Raw genomic sequence first — 19,404 nt, 5'->3', positions numbered from 1 at the left:
TGCCTGACCTGCTGAGTATTTCCAGCATTTTCTGTTTTTATTTCAGATTTCCAGCAGCTGCAGTATTTTGCTTTTGTATTGGTGTTTGCTGATGCTTGTAAAGCTTTGGCTTTATAAGTTGGTGGAACCAAGGAAGACCCAAACAGCTGTTTGGTGTCAATTTTTGTTTGCTAATGCTCCTGTGAAGCACCTTGGGACATGTTACTATGTTAAAGGTGCTATATGAATGTAAGTTGTTTCATTCAGTAATAAAACATTGTGTAGACCCATTACTGAGCAGTAAATAGCAAAAGCAGTAATGGAACGTTTATCTTTCTGTTACTCATTAGCTGGTCAAAAAAACACTACCGTATAGTCTCATTCATGTCTCTGATCATTTTTTGGACAAATATAACCAAAGTTTATCTTGACTCTTAACTGTAAACTAGCTACATGGACTAACTTTTTATGTATTTTTGTGAGGTAGTATTGTCTTGATTGGAAAATGCAAAGTGGCAAGTTCTTTTCTGCTCCAAGCTGACTTCAGTGTTAAGTAGAGTTTTCTACCAGTTATCATACTATATTTAGACATAATTCACTTCTATGTGAATGTAGAAAATTGCTAGTTTACCTAATTTTTGGATGATATTCTTTGAAAATAATTCAACTTTCACATACAAAACTCCCTTGCCCCCTTCAATTCTCTCTGGCCTACGCATATGTCTGTGTGTGTTTTCCCCCCCCCAACTGTTTCAACTTGGTGTCTGTACCATTACTCCCTGAAAAGAATTAAAGTGCAATAACAAACAAAACCATAGGTGCAGGAGGATGAGTCATGACTCCACATTTTTGAAGGGCAAAATGTCCCAATAGTTTTCCCTTGTTTTGGTGACGGTTGCTTTGACTACCTGTGGCAGCTGAATCATTTAGCGAATCTGGAGGATTGTGCAAAAAGTGGGTGATCCAATATTCTATTGTTTGAAATGAAACTATAATGAACATTCTACACTAATTTTTCTGTTTTGTGTTAAATTAACTAATTACTGTTTTGTTTCATGCAGTCGAGAAACACACAAGATAGCAGTGTTTTATGTTGCTGAAGGACAGGAAGATAAGCACTCCATTCTAACAAATACTGGAGGAAGCCAATCCTATGAGGATTTTGTAGCAGCACTTGGTTGGGAGGTAAAGTATCTTGTGCTTTCTAAGTGTGTTTATTTTTAACACCTCGGAATAAAATTGAACAAATTAGGCATATTGAAAAATATGTTTTTAAATTCCTTAGTATTTTACAGCAGTAAGTACATTTTTTGCTGCAGTAGAGAAAGTGTAGCTATATCGTGGGAAAAGTTCATACATTATGGGACCGTATTTTAAGTTTTCCTCAATTTTTCTGTTTTTTAATTACTTTCTTGGAGTAAGTTAGTTGGTAAGTTTTATCACTGTTTAAACTTGTAATCTGGTTCACTATTTTCAGTTAGTAGCACACTTGCCTCGAGTCAGGAGGATGAGGGTTCGAGCTGCACTCCAGGATTTAAATACATAGGCTGACGCCTCAGTGTAGCACTGGGACTGCTGCATTGTTGGAGATGCTCACTTTTAGATAAGATGTTAAACAGCAGCCTATTCAGGTGGATGTAAAACTGGCACTGTTTGAAGAACAGCAGACAATCCTCCCAGTATCCAGGCCAACATTCCTGCCTCAATCAAGACCACCAAAAATAGTTTAATGGCTATTAATCTTGCTTCCTGTTTGTAGGACCTTGCTGTACAAACTTTGGCTGGCATGTTTCCCTGCATAACAACAGTGACTGTAGTTCAAAAGTAATTGATTATCTGAGGGGGATTAGCAGGATAGATGCTGAGAGATTGTTTCCCCTGGCTGGAGAATCTAGAATTAGGGGCATAGTCTCAGGATAAGGGGTCGGTCTTTTAAGACTGAGATGAGGAGGAATTTCTTCATTCAGAGGGTTGTGAATCTTTGGAATTCTCTGCCCCAAAGAGCTGTGGATACTCTGTCGTTGAGTATATTCAAGGCCGAGATAGATAGATTTTTGGACTCTAGAGGAATCAAGGGATATGGGGATCAGGTGGGAAAGTGGAGTTGAGGTCAAAGATCAGCCATGATCTTATTGAATGGACCGTATGGCCTACTCCTGCTCCTAATTCTTAGGTTTTTGTGTTCTTATCTGTGAAGCACTTTGAGGTGTCCTAAGAGCTGAAAGCTTCTCCATAAATAATTCAACTTTCACATACAAAACTCCCATGCCCCCTTCAATTCTCTCTGGCCAGTGCATATGTCTATGTGTGTGTTTCCCCCTCCTTGCCTTCCTTACTTCCTCCATTCTTCCCTCCCTCCACCTCCTGTAAGTTCAACGACTCTTATCAGTCTTCCATGTTTAGAGGTTGGCCAGTGCTGTTGCCATGTGAAAAGATGTAACATTTAAGATGATGGTTATATTGACCTTACTGGTTTCCAATCCAACCTAATATGAGGCAGAGTCATTAGTTTCACTTTAATTTCTTCTCAAATAGCTTAAGCATTAGAAAACAATCTTAGTCTGTATTGCAGAAGATTTTCTTAAAGTACGGGCAGCACGGTGGCATAGTGGTTAGCACTGTTGCCTCACAGCGCCAGGGACCCGGGTTCGAATCCGGCCTCAGGTGACTGTGGAGTTTGCACATTCTCCCCGTGTTTGCGTGGGTTTTCTCTGGGTGCTCCGGTTTCCTCCCACAGTCCAAAGATGTGCGGGTTAGGTTGATTGGCTATGATAAAAATTGACCCTTAGTGTTAGGGGGATTAAATACGTGGGGTTACGGGGATAGGGTGGGATATGTGTTGGTGATGGGGTTAGGGGATCGGGTGGGATATGTGTCGGTGCAGGCTCGATGGGCCGAAATGGCCTCGACCTGCACTGTGGGGTTTCTGTGATACTCCAAATGAGCTCAAAGTACCTGTCATCTTCCCATAAGAAACAAAAGCACTCTTGTCAGAAAAAAACTCCCAAGTTAACAGTTCCTTGGACATGCACAGGTTTCTGCAACAGCATAGCTCCAAAGCATTGACTGGGACATCAGCTACGTCATTCATGTGACACCAGAGCAGAAACATTTGGCTTCTCGGGGCCCTCTGATAGTTTACGATATAGTTGCTGTATTGCATTAGTGCCAGGGGAATCCTCTGCTGCAAGACACTGAGGATGGAGCCAGTACATTCTTCATAGCAACTGGCTTCCATTGTTGTCGCCGGGCTATCTCTCTTCCACTTTCTTCTGAAAACCGTCTTTCTGAAGTGAAGCAGAGTCATTGGAAGTTGCATTAGGTTATGGGAAATATCTGACTTGCTGTTGGCACAATTCCTCCATGTTCATAGCAGTTACCAGTATTGATTTCATAAACGCCCATCATTCCAGTTACCTCCAGCTGCATAATGTTATGCCACCTAATATACAAAAAAATCCTAAGTGGGTTAGCATATTATTAAACGTATGTTACTTAGGAACTTAATTATCTCAAAAGTCTGAGGTAGTGCACAAATATTTACTAACAATTGTAATGTATGCTTATGCCATTTGGCATTCTCTGGTCTCAGCAAATAGATATACAATGCATATCCATGGTATTGTTAGACTTGATTTTCTTATTCATATTCTCATTTATTACTGTTTAAGGTTAACCTTACTAATCATTGTGGCTTCATGGGTGGACTACAAAGAAATAAAAGCACTGGACTCTCAACTCCATATTTTGCTACCTCTACTGTAGAAGTAATGTTTCATGTATCTACAAGAATGCCTTCTGATTCAGATGATTCTTTAACAAAAAAGGTATGGTGTACAATAAATATGTAGCTACATGTTATTCTTATAACATTAATTTTTTTTATTAGTATAAATTCATATATTTAAACAAATTCTCAATTAAGTACCAACTTTATTTTACGTCAGTGTCGCTTTGAAATGAGGTATCTCTGGTTATGAAATTGGATGATGTACCAATTGGTTATTGCTTGTTGCTGTTATTATGAAATCATCTGTTAAAAATTCTCGTAAACTTATTTTAAAATTCATTATTTTGACTGATCCTACTTTGGATTTCTCTAAAATTTCATCCACATAGGTGAGCTAGTTTAGCTATTATATGTTGTGTAATAATGTGCTGTATCTGCAAAGTAAGTATGGTAGTATGGTGTTCATTCATTCTGCCTCCCTACCCTCACAACTTGAAGGGCCATGTCCGTTCCCATTAGAAAAAATGAAAGCCCCTCGATCTTGGGGATAGGAAAGAATTAAATATTACACTGGTTTGTGGAGAAAAATGCTCAAAGAATATTCAGGAACCAAACACCGATTGTTCATGTACCATCATTCCCACTTTCCTTCCATCTGGACATTATCTTGGTTGAGAGTAGTGGTTCTGAGGTGGCACCAATTAAGTTCTATTCAGATTGCAGTGGAAAATTTTAATTGTGAGAACTCAAGCTGACAGGGAATTAAAATTACCAGTATTCTATCTGCACACTGCCATGAGCAGTAGGACACCACAACCACAATTCCCCACACACATTTTAAATCTCACCATGGCTGTTTGGAGAATCATTTGAACAGTGAGGAAAGGAAAATGTGATTATCTTTACCTTGGGTTGAGCTCAAGCCAAGTGATCCATTTAAAAAGTGGCATTGGCGACAGAAGATCTGAGCGATCCCACAATCAACGGATCAGATCAAAGCTCTGCAGTCCTGCCATATACATTCGAGAATGGTGGTGGACCATTAAACAACGAACAGGAGGAGGAGGCTCCATGAATATCCCCATCCTCATGATGGTGGAGACCAGCACGTGAGTGCAAAAGACAAGGCTGAAGCATTTGCAACCATCTTCAGCCAGAAGTGCCGAGTGGATGATCCATATCGGCCTACTCCTGAGGTCCCCACCATCACAGAAACCAGACTTCAGCCAATTCGATTCACGCCACATGATATCAAAAAACGGCTGTGCGCATTGGATACAGCAAAGGCTATGGGCCCTGGCAATATCCCGGCTATTGTGCTGAAGACTTGTGCTCCAGAACTAACCGCGCCTCCAGCCAAGCTCTTCCACTACAGCTACAACACTGGCATCTATCTGACAATATGGAAAACTGCTCAGGTGTGTCATGTCCACAAAAAGCAGGACAAATCCAACCCGGCCAATTACCGCCCCATCAGTCTACTCTCAATCATCAGCAAAGTGATGAAAGGTGTCATCAACAGTGCTATCAAGCGGCACTTAGTCACCAGTAACCTGCTCACAGCTGCCCAGTTTGGATTCCGCCAAGACCATTCTGCTCCCGACCTCATGGCTCCTGACCTCATTACAGCCTTGGTCCAAACATGCTCAAAGGAGCTGAATTCCAGAGGTGAGGTGAAAGTGACTGCCCTTGACATCAAGGCAGCATTTGACTGCGTGGCATCAAGGAGCCCTAGTAAAACTGAAGTCAGTGGGAATCGGGCGGGGAGGGAGGGGAAACGCTCCACTGGCTGGAGTCATACCTAGCACAAAGGAAGATGGTTGTGGTGGTTGAAGGTCAATCATCACAGCCCCAGGACATCACTGCAGCAGTTTCTCAGGGCAGTGTCCTAGGCCCAACCATCTTCAGCTGCTTCATCAATGACCTTCCCTCCAACAAAGTCAGAGATGGGGATGTTCGCTGATGACTGCACAGTGTTCAACACCAGATAATGAAGCAGTCCATGCCCGCATGCAACAAGACCTGGACGACGTTCAGGCTTGGGCTGATAAGTGGCAGGTAACATTCGTGCCACAGAAGTGCCAGGCAATGACTATCTCCAACAGGCAAGAGTCTAACCACCTCACCTTGACATTCAACGGCATTACCATCGCCGAATCCCCCACCATCAACATCCTGGGGGTCACCATTAGCCAGAAACTTAACTGGACCAGCCTCTCATACTGTGGCAACAAGAGCAGGTCAGAGGCTAGATATTCTGCGGCGAGTGTCTCACCTGACTCCCCAAAGCCTTTCCACCATCTACAAGGCACAAGTAAGGAGTGTGATGGAATACTCTCCACTTGCCTGGATGAGTGCAGCTCCAACAACACTCAAGAAGCTCGACACCATCCAGAGCAAAGCAACCCGCTTGATTGGCACCCCATCCACCACCTTAAACATTCACTCCCTCCACCACCAGCATACCGCGGCTGCAGTGTGTACCATCTACAAGATGCACTGCTGCAACTCACCAAGGCTTCTTCGGCAGCACCCCCCAAACCCGCGACCTCTTCCACCTAGAGGGACAAGGGCAGCAAGCGCATGGGAACACCACTACCTCCAAGTCACACACCATCCTGACTTAGAATTACATCGCCGATCCTTCATCGTTGCTGGGTTAAAATCCTGGAACTCCCTACCTAACAGCACTGTTGGGAGTACCTTCACTACACGGACTGCAGCGGTTCAAGAAGGCGGCTCACCACCACCTTCTCGAGGGCAATTAGGGATGGGCAATAAATACTGGCCTTGCCAGCGATCCCACATCCCATAAACGAATAAAAAAATAAGATCTGTCCCAGTCTGGCTAAGAAATTGTCAGAATCGATCAAGTTAATTAATAATCTCTCCTCACTGCCATCATTTTTAGGAACCAGATTCGCTGTTGGTGCTCAAAATGGCCATCAGTTGACATCTGTGTAGTAGCTTACTACAATTGTTGAAATATGTTAATCAAGAGGAAAGACCACTACAAAAAATAAAATTGTCTCTCCACTTCTGTGTTGTCCTAATGTCTTAAGTGGATAGGCAGACCTGCAAAGGTTATATCTGGGATTCCCCATATTCCACCCCTTTATATCCCAGCCCCTTTGAGATGAAGACTAAAAATCCATTAGCCTTTTAAATTTTTTATACTTGTCCACTGGTTTTAATGATTTCTGAACATGGACCCCTAAATCTCTGCTACTCCACAGTTCCTAGCTTCTCGCCATTCAGAAAATACTCTGATCTATCTTTCTTCAGTCCAAAGTGGATGACCTCGCACTTCCCCATGTTGAACTCCATCTGCCACAGTTTTGCCCACTCACCTAATCTATCAATGTCCCTTTGCAACTTTCTGCTCCCATCTACACGACTCAATGTGCCACCTAACTTAGTGTTGTCAGCAAATTTTGGTATACAGCTCTCTCTTCCTTCATCTAAGTCATTTATAAATAGTGAAAATCTGAGGCCCCAGTACAGAACCTGTGGGGACACCATTAGTCACATTCTGCCAATTGGAGTACATACCCATTATCCCTACTCTGCCTCTTACCTCCTAACCAAACCCTTACCCATTTCAAAAGGTTGCCTCCAATTCCATGTGCTTCTATTTTTGCTAACAGTTTCTTGTGTGGAACCTTACCGAATGCCTTCTGGGAGTCCATATAAATAACATCCATAAGCGCTCTTTTACCTACCACGTTGGTGACCTCAAAAAAAAAAAAAAAAAAAAAAAAAATTTTTTTAAATTCATCTAGTTTCGTTAGACATGACTTACCCTTTACAAATCCATGCTGTCTCTCTTCTTTTCAGTTCATATTTGCCCAAGTGCTCAATCACTGTCCCTCACCTCAACCCTTTTAGAATTCACTAAAAACCTCCACCTTTCTACTTTTCTCCACCTTTAAAAGCCTCCTTAATACCCATCAGTTTAACTAAGCCTTTGGTTACCTCTTCCCCCACAAAGATCAAGCATGCATTACTCGCAACAGAAAATGCTGGAAATACTCAGCAGCTCAGGCAGCATCTGTGAAGAGAAACAAGAGTTAACGTTTCAGGTCGATGAACTTTTCATCAGAACTGTATTTATAAGGTCTTTCTAGCACAGTCTATAGAAAATCAGCAGCTAACTGTTTTTCTTTAGCAAATATGGCAAGATTTTTTATCAATATTTAGAATACTGTATACTGTGCAAACACTGCCTCAGAATATAAAGATTGAAGAATGTAGCTTTCAGCACGAATGTGGCGACTAAGACCTCCACTCAACACATTACTTCATGGCATAATTATTTTCAATCAAAAGGCAAGTTTTGTGCCCTAAAGTAAGTTCAACAATTTGCTTCCTTAATTGTTCAATTATACATACATATTTTATTGTAATAAAACACATGCGCACGTAAGTACACAGCTGGCAGACAACCTACTACCAGGCCTTTGTTTACACTGCACTTAAACTAGAGTCCTAGGACGTACATTCGTTATATTTTCCTCTTGGAGGAAGTGTCTAATCTCAATTTGAATTTCACCACTTCCCAGTAATACTGCAGAAGTCAGTAATTCACCTTTTAGAAATTGCATTCAAGATTCGATTTTAAGATCAGATTTTGAAATTACATCTACACTGCTGTTTGAAATGGAATATGCAGCTTTTTCAGGAAAAAAGTATGTGGCTTAATTATTTTCTTTGAGAAATTCAGTATTATATAAGACCATGCAGAGCAAGAATACTGAAAATCAAATATATCATGCTGTCAACAAAAATGAAATGAAAGTATTGCATGGGCCAGTGATTTTCTTCATTTAATGTATATCAATGCTGATACAATGCACTTGTGTCTATGAGAATTATGATTTTTAAAAACTGGGGGTCAGAGTTTCCTGCATTAAATAGAATCCATTTTATTTTATTCTCTGTGTGGCTGCTATTATATTTGCATACTTTGGTTTTATAGCATTCAACCACATTCATTGAACAACACCATCTGCTTAAGGCATTGAAACATCTGACTGTCTGATTTGATTTATCATTTTGCCATTCTGGCAGTATTTGAAAAAATTGGGTTTTTCTGAATCTTTCTTGGTAATACAGGTAGACTATCCTTTATCCGAAAACCTTGGGACCAGCTGTGTTTCGGTTTTCGGATTTCAGAAGGTTTTCATCTCCGTATCCGACAACAAACACTGTTGCTTAGCAACAGCTTGTAAACACTCGGGCCCTGCCTTGGAAGCATCTCTGAAGCTGTTGCTAAGCTACAGAGACTCTTTCCACAGCCTGACTGTTTAAAAAAAAATGCTAGGGGAAGAAAAAAAAACTAACAAAACGGCTGCTGATTTCTGCCGTTAGATCGAGGTTTCCGGCTCCCCCTGCTCTGTGTCTGAATTCCTTGACTTAGCAGGGGTCTGGGGCTCGACTGCCGCTGCCAGTTGTGGGAAAGACGGATATCGGCTGACTCCTACACTAAACTGGCCCGCAAATCAAGTCAGGGGGGGTGGGGGGGAAGAAAAGACTATCGGACGGGCCGCTGCAGCTATTGGACGGGCCGCTGTATTGTTGGGTTCACTCTCCCGGTACCTCCTTCACACTGCCCGGCTCGGCCTGCAATCTCCTACCCAGGAGGGAACTCTGTGACCCTCTGCCCTGTTCACAGGGAAAGGCAGAGCTCCCGGACCACTCCTGTCATGTTTGGCGCCACTCGGGTCATGTCGTGCGCACGACTTACGCTCCACGAAAAAACTTTCGGTTTTTAGAGGTTTTCGGTTTTCAGAAGTGCAGATAAAGGATAGTCTACCTGTACCTTCATTATGGGAACTTACTATAATATAGGAATTGAGCAATAATTGGATGGATTGTCTAATCTGTTGAGCAGCCTGAATGTGCATTTAAGGTAAGTTAATATACAGTAGTAGGAAAGCAAGTACATGTAAATGTGCTGTGGGAGCATTTCACCCCACCCCCCATTGCACTGTTGTAAATGGCCATCTGTATTGGAATTTTTTTTTTTTACAGAATTTAATAAATTCTGTTGAGTTGAAGCTTTGTCCTACTTTGAATCTTCAAACTTGTATTCTGTAACGAATGAACGATAGGGTATCATTAGGCTGTCCCCTCTTTCACCCAAACATACATCTTTGGAGGTGATGATTTATTCACTGGATATCTTAACAAGCAGTAGCTGAAGTGTAATATTGGATCATAACTGGTTGACCTCAATAATTAGTTTAATACATCTAATTGGGTTAGGTAGCCTGCAGTCAGGAAAGGAAAATCTTTGCCAATAGCAAAAGAACCCATTTTATAGTACAATGAGTTTTGGGGTTATGCAGAAAACATCATGCTTGAAAACCAATATTTGCTTAAGTACTATTTGAAGCACAGAAGAACATATGCTTCTACACAGTCAAGCCAAATAGATAACAACAGGATTTGGATGCATATAAAAAGGGAAAGATGGGAAAATGTTAAAACAAAAGAAGAATTGAATATAGCATTGGTATTGCCTGAACAATGCTGTAGGATAACCACCTGGGAGGGGTAGCTGGGTATACAAGCAGAAGTAGGAAAATGGAGTGTGTGCGCTGTAAGTTGTGATCAGATAATTTGAGTAAGAATGTGAAAACTTTAAAATGCTTTACGGAACGATTTACAATAAATAAAATATACTAATTGATCATCTGTGGTAGCGTACACAGTGAGTCAAGACCCTGCGTGGTCTTCAGGAGAAGCTGGGTTAGAGGATGACGGATAATTGCACCAGAGCACAAAGACATAATTCAGTCTCCATTTTAAAATCAAACATTCTGTTGCAATTTTAATATTGTATTTTAGTTTATATTAATATTTATAGTTAAATGGCATAAACTTCAGGAAATTTTCCAAGCTGAAAAGTAGAATTGGTTGAGCATTCCCAATCTGCTATCTTTTTCCAGATACTACTTGTCTCAGCATTCAATGCAGAAACTGTCTTTTAACCACAAAATGTAGTGTACAGTACAAAATGGAATCTGGACACAACCTCACGTAGCATAGCTTCTGCAACTTTCCCATAATCCTCCCCTTCCCCCACTCCTCCTCCCCTTTCCCCCACTCCTCCTCCCCTTTCCTCTACTCCTCCTCCCCCGCCTCCCCAACTCTTCTACCTGCCTCCCCAACCCCTCCTGCTTCCTCCAACTCCTTCTCTTCCCCCCCCCCCCCCCCCCCCAACGCCTCGGGAATCCCAGCAACTGCAGCGAGGCGAGGACAGCCTCGAGGAGCACTCCCTGTGGGCGGGAGGTGTAGGTATGCTTCCTCCTGGCTTCACCGACCACCTCACCCCCCCACCCCTCCGGCAGATCAGACCTACCTGGTTCTGCAGCCTCTTCTAGAGTGCTTCCACACACCCCCCCCCCCCCCCCACTCCAAAAACTGGAAGGCAAGCCTGTCAATTTCCATAGTGTGCGGGGAAACCCAGACCTCCGGACCCCCACCACCACCAGTAGTTCAGCATAGACTGAAAAGGTTTGTATGCCATTCCAACTGCCCCATGTTGCAAGCTGGTCTGGTGGGAACAACCTCAGTTGATGCAACATTATGGCAGCTGTTCAGTTGCACAGCTTGGCTTCAAAATGTCCATAGTGCTGGAGACCCTTTCCAGGAACAGATGCCCATGACATCTACCTTCATTGCCTTCCATAACTACATTGCACTGAATAACTGAGAAGCCTCCATTTATGTCCCACATAGTACCTGTCCTTTATTAGCTCTTGTTTCAGACCAAAAAAGCCTTGTTGTCTACATATCCCTACTCCTACTAGAATTAATAGGAAGAACATCTAAGTAATAAGCATTTTCCATACATCTCCATTCAAGTAGCCAAGTGTCACATGCATGCTTGTTCTCTGAACCTATTGGTGCAAACCAGAAGAAATGAAATGGCCAGCCATAGAGCTCATTTGCTAAGACTAAAAGTATTGATTTTTGTAGTTACTCAACTTACTAAATATTGTAATTTTGCTTTTCTTCTCTTCGCTTCTCTCTTTTATTTTGGGTAGTTGAGACACCTCGGGAATGATGAAGTACACATAGTCTGGTCAGAGCATACAAGAGACTACAGAAGAGGAATCATTCCCACAGAGTTTGGTGATGTCCTCATTGTTATTTATCCAATGAAAAATTATATGTTCAGTATCCATATAATGAAGAAGCCTGAGGTAAGGAAATCCTCCACTATGTATTATTTAATATCTATATAGAACTGCATTAGTAATAATACCAAAATAATTACACACTATTTTAGTGAAGTTATGTTTGAGAACTGCAGCTAGAACATGAGGTTTTTTTTGCTACCATTTTCCTCCTGAACAATTCAGTATTTTAAATCCACCATTTTATTTTAGGTACATCCCAGAAATAACGCATCTAATTCTGCAAGAATTTTGTTTTTAGAAAAGGACAAAGTAAAATTTATAGTGTTCTTGAAAATTGCAAGGCCATATTGTTTAGATTAGAGTTTTCACACATTCAACCTCCACATAGGAGTAATATTATTTTCATCCCGTTGGAGCAAAATTATTTGAGACAATGAGGGCAATTTTTGGCAACACCAAATGGGGTCTTGAGCTAAAACACCAGTTTAGAGCAAGATGCCATCTTGGTAAGGAAGTTGACACCTGCCCTAGGAACAGCTGCCCGGAGGCTCATTAAGGGGCTGATTGCCACTTAAAATGCTGGGTAGCATTCATTAAAGAGGCTGCACGGCATTTTGGTAGCTAGCGCTTGTCTTAACTCCCTCTCCTAACACCAACCAGCTGTTTGGGAGTAAACATGGCATTGATGTTGATTTCAAGCGCTACTTAAAGGGATACTCGCCTTTTCATGTTCCCTTGCTGCTAGAGCTGTGACAAGGACCTCTGAAACACATTGGGAGACTTTCTGGGACACTTTGTTAATACTTCATCAACACTCGGGCAACATTTATTCTGCAAATTCTCTGAGGACTTCACCTAAAAAGAGTAAGTGCTGTGCTGCCCACCTTATTGGACACCTTTTATAGTTGTCACAAGGAGAAAGGGAGTGCTTGGTCATGGGCATCTTACTAGGGGCCCCCCTTGGTGTGGATGAGGAATGGGAGGAGGACATGAGGCCAGACAGAGCACCACCAGCTGCTGCAGGAGAGAGGGACAGGAGGGCGACGTGGTGTCCTTCCCCCCGCCCCCCCCCCCCCCACCCCTTTGCGGGTACAGGACATCCCTCCTCTGAACCTCCAGTGCTGTGTCCGACAAGCTGTGCGCTCTCTCCCTTTGCCCCTGAGCCATCCTGCAACGTGCCAGCCAGCACACACCACACCTTCAGTGCAAGTGTGCTAAATCCAGATTTTCAAACAGGATATTTCTGTTAGTCATATTTAATTTTCACAATGACTCTCCAAGCTTCTGAGTGATAACTTACCTCTTAAAATAGTTGGGGATGCAAAAGTTAAAGCATATTGCTAGCTTTTAGGAAAACCTGCATCTTGAAGATTTATAATGCTAAGCCTTTTGTCCACTGTTACCACAACCAATCGATCTGTGAATTCTTACAAGTTTAAGTTACTTCGAATCATAGAATGGTTACAGCACAGAAGGAGGCCATTTGGCCCATCGAGCCCGTGCCAGCTCTCTGCAAGAGCACTTCAGCTAGGCCCTTGCCCCATAGCCCTGCAAATTTTTTTCCTTCAGGTACTTATCCAATTCCCTTTTGAAAGCCATGATTGAATCTGCCTCCACCACCCTTTCAGGCAGTACATTCCAGATCATAACCACTTGCTGCTTAAAAAAGTTTTTCCTCGTGTCGCCTTTCGTTCTTCTGCCAATCACCTTAAATCTGTGTCCTCTGGTTCTCGACCCTTCTGCCAACGGGAACAGTTTCTCTCTACCTACTCTGTCTAGACTCCTCATGCTTTTGAACACCTCTATCAAATCTCCCCTCAACCTTCTCTAAGGAGATCAACCCCAGCTTCTCCAGTCTATCCACGTAACTGAAGTCCCTCATCCATGCACCCTCATCTTTTCTGCACCCTCTCTAAGGCTTTCACATCCTTCCTAAAGTGCAGTGCCCAGAATTGGACACAATACTCCAGTTGAGGCCAAACCAATGTTTTATAAAGGTTCATCATAACTTCCTTGCTTTTGTACTCTGTACCTCTATTTATGAAGCCCAGTATCCCGCATGCTTTTTTAACCGCTTTCTCAACCTGCCCTGCCACTTTCAACAATTTGTGCACATATACCCCCAGGTCTCTCTGTTCATGCACCCCCTTTAGAATTGTACCTTTCAGTTTATATTGCCTCTCGTTCTTCCTACCAAAATGTATCACTTTGCACTTTTCGGCGTTAAATTTCATCTGCCATGTGTCCGTCCATTCCACCAGCCTGTCTATGTCCTCTTGAAGTCTTTCACTATCCTCCTCACTGTTCACTATACTTCCAAGTTTTGTGTCCTCTGCAAATTTTGAAATTGTGCCCTGTACACCCAAGTCATTGATATATATCAAGAAAAGCAGTGGTCCCAGTACCTGAGGAACACCACTATCTTCCTTCCTCCAGTCCGAAAAACAACCATTCACCACTATGCTCTGTTTCCTGTCACTTAGCCAATTATGTATCCATGCTGCCACTGTCCCTTTTATTCCATGGACTTCAACTTTGTTGTCACGCCTATTTAAAGTGATTACTTTATTAGTCCTTATCTGCACAGAGAGTTAATGAGCTGCACAATGTTGGTAAACCCACCTTACCTTTCTGGCATGCATTTAAGGAGAAAGGAAGGATGGGGCATGAGATTGATTCTAAGATTGTGTGTGTTCTACTTTCTGAGGGCATCACCATGCCAATGTTTTATCTGCCACCAAATATTGCTTCCACTTGATTGGAATTATCACTTAATTGATGTGCAAAAGCTTTGAAATCTAATATACACCTGGGACAAAAGATCTTTGCTTATCTGTGCAGTTCATTTCTTTTGGGAATATAATTTTAGACACAAGCCTATTGCCAAAAGGAGCTTAGCAAAGTAACTTATTGTGTCCCTCTGTGGTGTTCTTTGGCAGCACTTGACCCACTAGAGAAATCCGAGCTAATTACTTGTACGGCAACCACGTCTTGGACCGTGTGGTTCCTCTAAAGGTCATCTGCAAGACGGCGACCTGAAGCAGTATGCATGCTTTTACTAAATATTCTGATTTCACAGCTCAATGCTTTTGACACTGCTGTGTTCCAAGCAGGACTGAAGAATATATTTCTTAATCCTACCACAATTTTATGTTTCTTTGGCATATTTTCCATGTGCATGTGGAAGTTGAATAAATAAGAAAAACATTAGGTATGGTCGTCTTCATTCTTTGAAAAGGCCTCCACATGGAGAACTTGCTTCATTTGCTCTCTCTGATCTAGCGTGGCTTGGAGCTATTCTGCTATTTTATTGTAGGTTTCAGTGCTCTTGTTGTTACCTGGGTATCAGTGCTTTCTTCTTTGGGCAAGGAATACAACCCAGAGTTAAGTCTTTTATGTAACAGTGGAGAAGATCACCTTACCATGGTGTGATTTTCTTAAAGGGACGGTATTCCAGGTAATTTCCCCTTCCATAACCCACTCTTCCCAATTTAATCGTAACAATGTCATTTTTATGTGAAGGCTGAAAATTTCCAATTAATGAGGGAGAACGTACCTATTTAAGTAATTAGCATTCTCCATGCATCTTCATTCAAGTAGCCAACAAAAAATTTAGACTTAAATTAGATACTTTTTAGCTTTATCAATTACTTTTTAATTGTATTTCTTGCTATGGATGCAAAGTAAACCTAGTTTTTTTTAAACTAGACTTGGCTATCAGAAATCTTTTGTAACTTATTGTGGTAATACAGGATAAATTCAATTTGTAAAACTGAACCAAGTAATTAGCTTCTTTCAAACAGGTACCATTTTTTGGCCCACTCTTTGATGGTGCAATCGTGGATGGGAAAGTCCTACCAAGTCTAGTCCGAGCTACAGCAATCAATGCAAGTCGAGCACTAAAATCACTAATTCCACTGTATCAAAATTTGTATCCTTTTTTAAAATATTTTTTCTCTTCATCGAGATGTCCCTTTTCTAGCCTTAGAAACCCTCTTAAGTAAGATGGATGTAAATATGTAAATTTCTTCATTTTCAGTGCCTCTGCTAGTGTCTTGGGGAGGAGAATCCACATGCTCAAGCCTTTATTTTTATGGGGACAAAGGTAAATCTGAAATTTCATTCATTGTATTGAGAACCAGTTTACAAGATGTTTTTAAAAGGAAGAAAGATCATTTGTTCATTATTCTAACAAGTATAAATGGGCCTTCTGAGCATATGAAAAACAGTTGGAAAAATATGGGCTAAATCAACTTAGCCCATGATGTAATGTGACAAACTTGAAAATCTATCAAACCTCTTAAATCGAGAAGCTGAGATAAAATAGAACAGATTTAGGTGTTTTTTTAATACAGAAAAACTATAAAGCTACATTCGGTTAGCAAGTCTTTGTTTTGCTGTGTTTTTTAAACCTTGCTTTAAACACCATTTTACAGTCTACAATGTATTCACTGCTGCATCTGAAAACAACAGTTCGAACAATAGCAACTATTGTGTAATACAATAAAGATGTTCTATGAGCACAATTACAGAGATACTCGATCTGAAACAGGGCTTCAGTTTTCTTCAAAAGCAAAATATTGTAGATGCTGGAAACCTAAAATAAAAACAGAAAATGCTGGAAATACTCAGCAGGTCAGGCAGCATCTGTGGAGAGAGAAACAAGAGTTAATATTTCAGATCAATGACTTCAGTGTTCTTCTCCCATCTCATGCAGCAGATAGTTTTCTCCTTACCTGAGAAATGTTCTTGTTCTTGAGGGAAAGCCTACAATATGGAGTTCACGCATCAGTCAACACATTTTTTATTGAGACCTATTAAGTCTTTACCAACTGATTTAACCTTAGACCCACAGCTGCTGATTGATGCCAGCACCTGACTTGAAATTTTGAAGAGTCCATGGGTCCTTCTCAATGATGGACACCCACAACACCTGTCTCTGATGCCTCCTACTTTTGCATTTTCTTTGCCTCATGAGGCCTGGTGCAAACTTAACGCAAAGGATTAATCAATTTAATTACCGAAAGGGACTAACTCCTAGGATGTCTAATCCCAGTTTTTCCCTATGCAGGAGCACCTTTGGATCTATTGAAGTAAAGCACTTTTCAAGTCCAGGTGCATCCATCCATTTCCTTTAAAAAATAGCCATGCACCATTAGTGAGCAGGTGTTGGGTTTTCTCTGACCACACACAACCCCTTCCACTGTGGTCACTAGCTGTCCTCGTCTTCGGGTAGAGTTTGCTGATAAATGCCCCGCCATCAAACTAGTTTTGCTTCTAGTCAGGTGTAATGGATGGAAGATCTGCTTTGTTTTGTGTCAGAAGATACTTTATATGTTTTGATATTCTATTAATATTTAGCGCATCGTGGCCACTTTAAAATGAGGTCCACAAACTACAAAGAAGAAACCCCCAATTTCTCCTGAAAATTATTTAGGACTTCAAAACAATAACTCTCACTCCCATTTCAAGGTTCCTTTTGCAAATTTTTCATCACTTGACCAGCTGGGACCTATGGAACACATCGTGATTATCTGATTTCATATATAAACTTCACATCATAGACATTGAACAAACTTGAAAGTGTAACCTCAGATCTGAGTTGTAAAACATTTTATTATTCTGAAACAGATTTTGTAAGTGAAATGAATCACTGTAATTTCTCTTGTTATTTGACTTTCACTTCTACCAATTTTATCTCTTATTAAATCTGATTGAGTTTGTAGCCTGAGATATACGATCTGTTATTTGGGCATCCGTCAGTTAGAGACCAGGAAAATACAAGGCGTTCCCAGTTAGCTTATCAGCAGCATGAGGGTTTATTGTTCGCTCCAGGCGCAAAGTTACTGCATCTGTCAGCTATGGAGCTTTTCGACGCTGGCATTAGGACAACAGCCATTATCCTCTAGATTTACAGGCTTTGAATTTTGGGATAGCTATCTGACCCATAGAAGCTTCCTTTTTCAAGGGAGAAAACCTATGCAGAGAATTAATTATTGTAATAGTTTTTAAGCTTCTCTTGTCTCAGGAAATCACGGTACTAAAATTTTATCTCCCACCATACCTTTCTTCCATTGAAAGGGAGATTTGCACAGGGCACTAACTTATTATGTAGATAGGCTGAAAGGCCTTAAACCATTTTTTTGTTTTTCTTTTGGGAACAAAACATTGGGTATAAACCCAAATGGATTAGGTAATGAATTGTATCTTCTTGAGAGCTTTTTAATTGTGTCTGGATCAATGTGTAAAAAATTTCTCTAGTTACCATTTGCAAGACAGAAACCTAGAGCAGTTAACAAGCTTTTACTAAGCATTATTATCTTAACACTTCAAGAAGAAATACAAATCGGAATATTTTCTAAATGGTGAGAAGCTAGGAACTGTGGAGGGGCAAAGAGATTTGGGTGTCCATGTACGCAAATCACTCAAGGCCAGTTGACAGGTACATAAAGCAATCAAAAAGGCTAATGGAATGTTGGCCTTTATCTCAAATGGGTTGGAATGCAATGGGGAGGAAGAATTGCTTCAGTTGTATAGAACCTTGGTCAGACCCCATCTGGAGTACTGTGTTCAGTTCTGATCACTACACTTCAGGAAAGATGTATTGGCCTTGGAGGAGGTGCAGCGCAGATTAACCAGCATGATACCGATGGGGTTAAATTGAAGGCAGGTTGCATAAACTTGGCTTGTATTCCCTTGAGTATAGAAGATGTATGAAATAATAAAAGGATTCAATAGCGTGGTTAAGGAGGAACTATTTCCCAAGGTGGGGGTATCCAGAACAAGGGTGCATTATCTTGGAATTAGAGCCAGGTCATTTGGGAGGGAAATTAGGAAGCATTTTTTCACAGAGTAGTATAAATCTCAAACTCTGTGCCCCAATAGGCTGTAGCTGCTGGGTTAATTGAAAATTTCAAGACTGAGGTTGATAGATTTTTGTTAGGTAAGGGTATTAATGGATATGAATCAAAGGCGGGTAAATGGGGTTGAGGTACAGATCACCCATGATCTAATTGGCGGACGAGGCTCGAAGGGCTGAATGGCCTACTCCTGTTCCTATGTTCCTAACAATAGCAAGAATGGTAATTACTTATTGTGGGTGGAGCCTTCCACATCTTTTGAATGAATCTCATACTCTACATAGAAAGCTCCCATCCAGCCTCCCCATTGTTCTCTTTCTGATCTATTGTGACTTGGAGCCATGTTTTACTGTAAATGGTTTTGTATTAATTTCTATACTACAGGTGCGGTCTCACCAAGGCCCTGTACAATTGTAGCAAGACTTCCTTACTCTTATACTCCAACCCCCTTGCAATAAAGGCCAACATGCCATTTGCCTTCCTTATTGCTTGCTGTACCTGCATGCTAGCTTTCTGTGTATCTTGCACGAGGACACCCAAATCTCTCTCAACGCCAACATTTAAAAGTTTCTCACCATTTAAAAAATATTCTGTATTTCTATTCTTCCTACCAAAGTGAATAACCTCACATTTCCCTACATTATACTCCATCTGCCACCTTACTGCCCACTCACTTAATCTATCT

At 41.3% G+C, this 19,404-nt stretch overlaps 1 protein-coding gene across 1 annotated transcript in view; it reads left to right on the top strand.

Annotated features, from left to right (window-relative positions):
- The window catches only part of ralgapa1 (Ral GTPase activating protein catalytic subunit alpha 1), a 251,419-nt gene that overhangs the window by 161,001 nt on the left and 71,014 nt on the right, over positions 1 to 19,404 (top strand). The window contains exons 26-29 of the mRNA XM_086002312.1: positions 1,041 to 1,164; positions 3,651 to 3,806; positions 11,764 to 11,922; positions 15,663 to 15,860. Of these exons, the coding sequence (XP_085858438.1) occupies positions 1,041 to 1,164; positions 3,651 to 3,806; positions 11,764 to 11,922; positions 15,663 to 15,860 (637 nt within the window). The remainder of the gene's footprint in view (positions 1 to 1,040; positions 1,165 to 3,650; positions 3,807 to 11,763; positions 11,923 to 15,662; positions 15,861 to 19,404) is intronic.

This window comes from Somniosus microcephalus, chromosome 12 (genome assembly GCF_052327205.1).
Source record: "Somniosus microcephalus isolate GS21.2 chromosome 12, FLI_Smic_1.0, whole genome shotgun sequence".
NCBI classification, from domain to species: Eukaryota; Metazoa; Chordata; class Chondrichthyes; order Squaliformes; family Somniosidae; genus Somniosus; species Somniosus microcephalus.
Note: the sequence above shows the minus strand (reverse complement) of the source record. Positions and strands in the feature narration are given on the sequence as shown.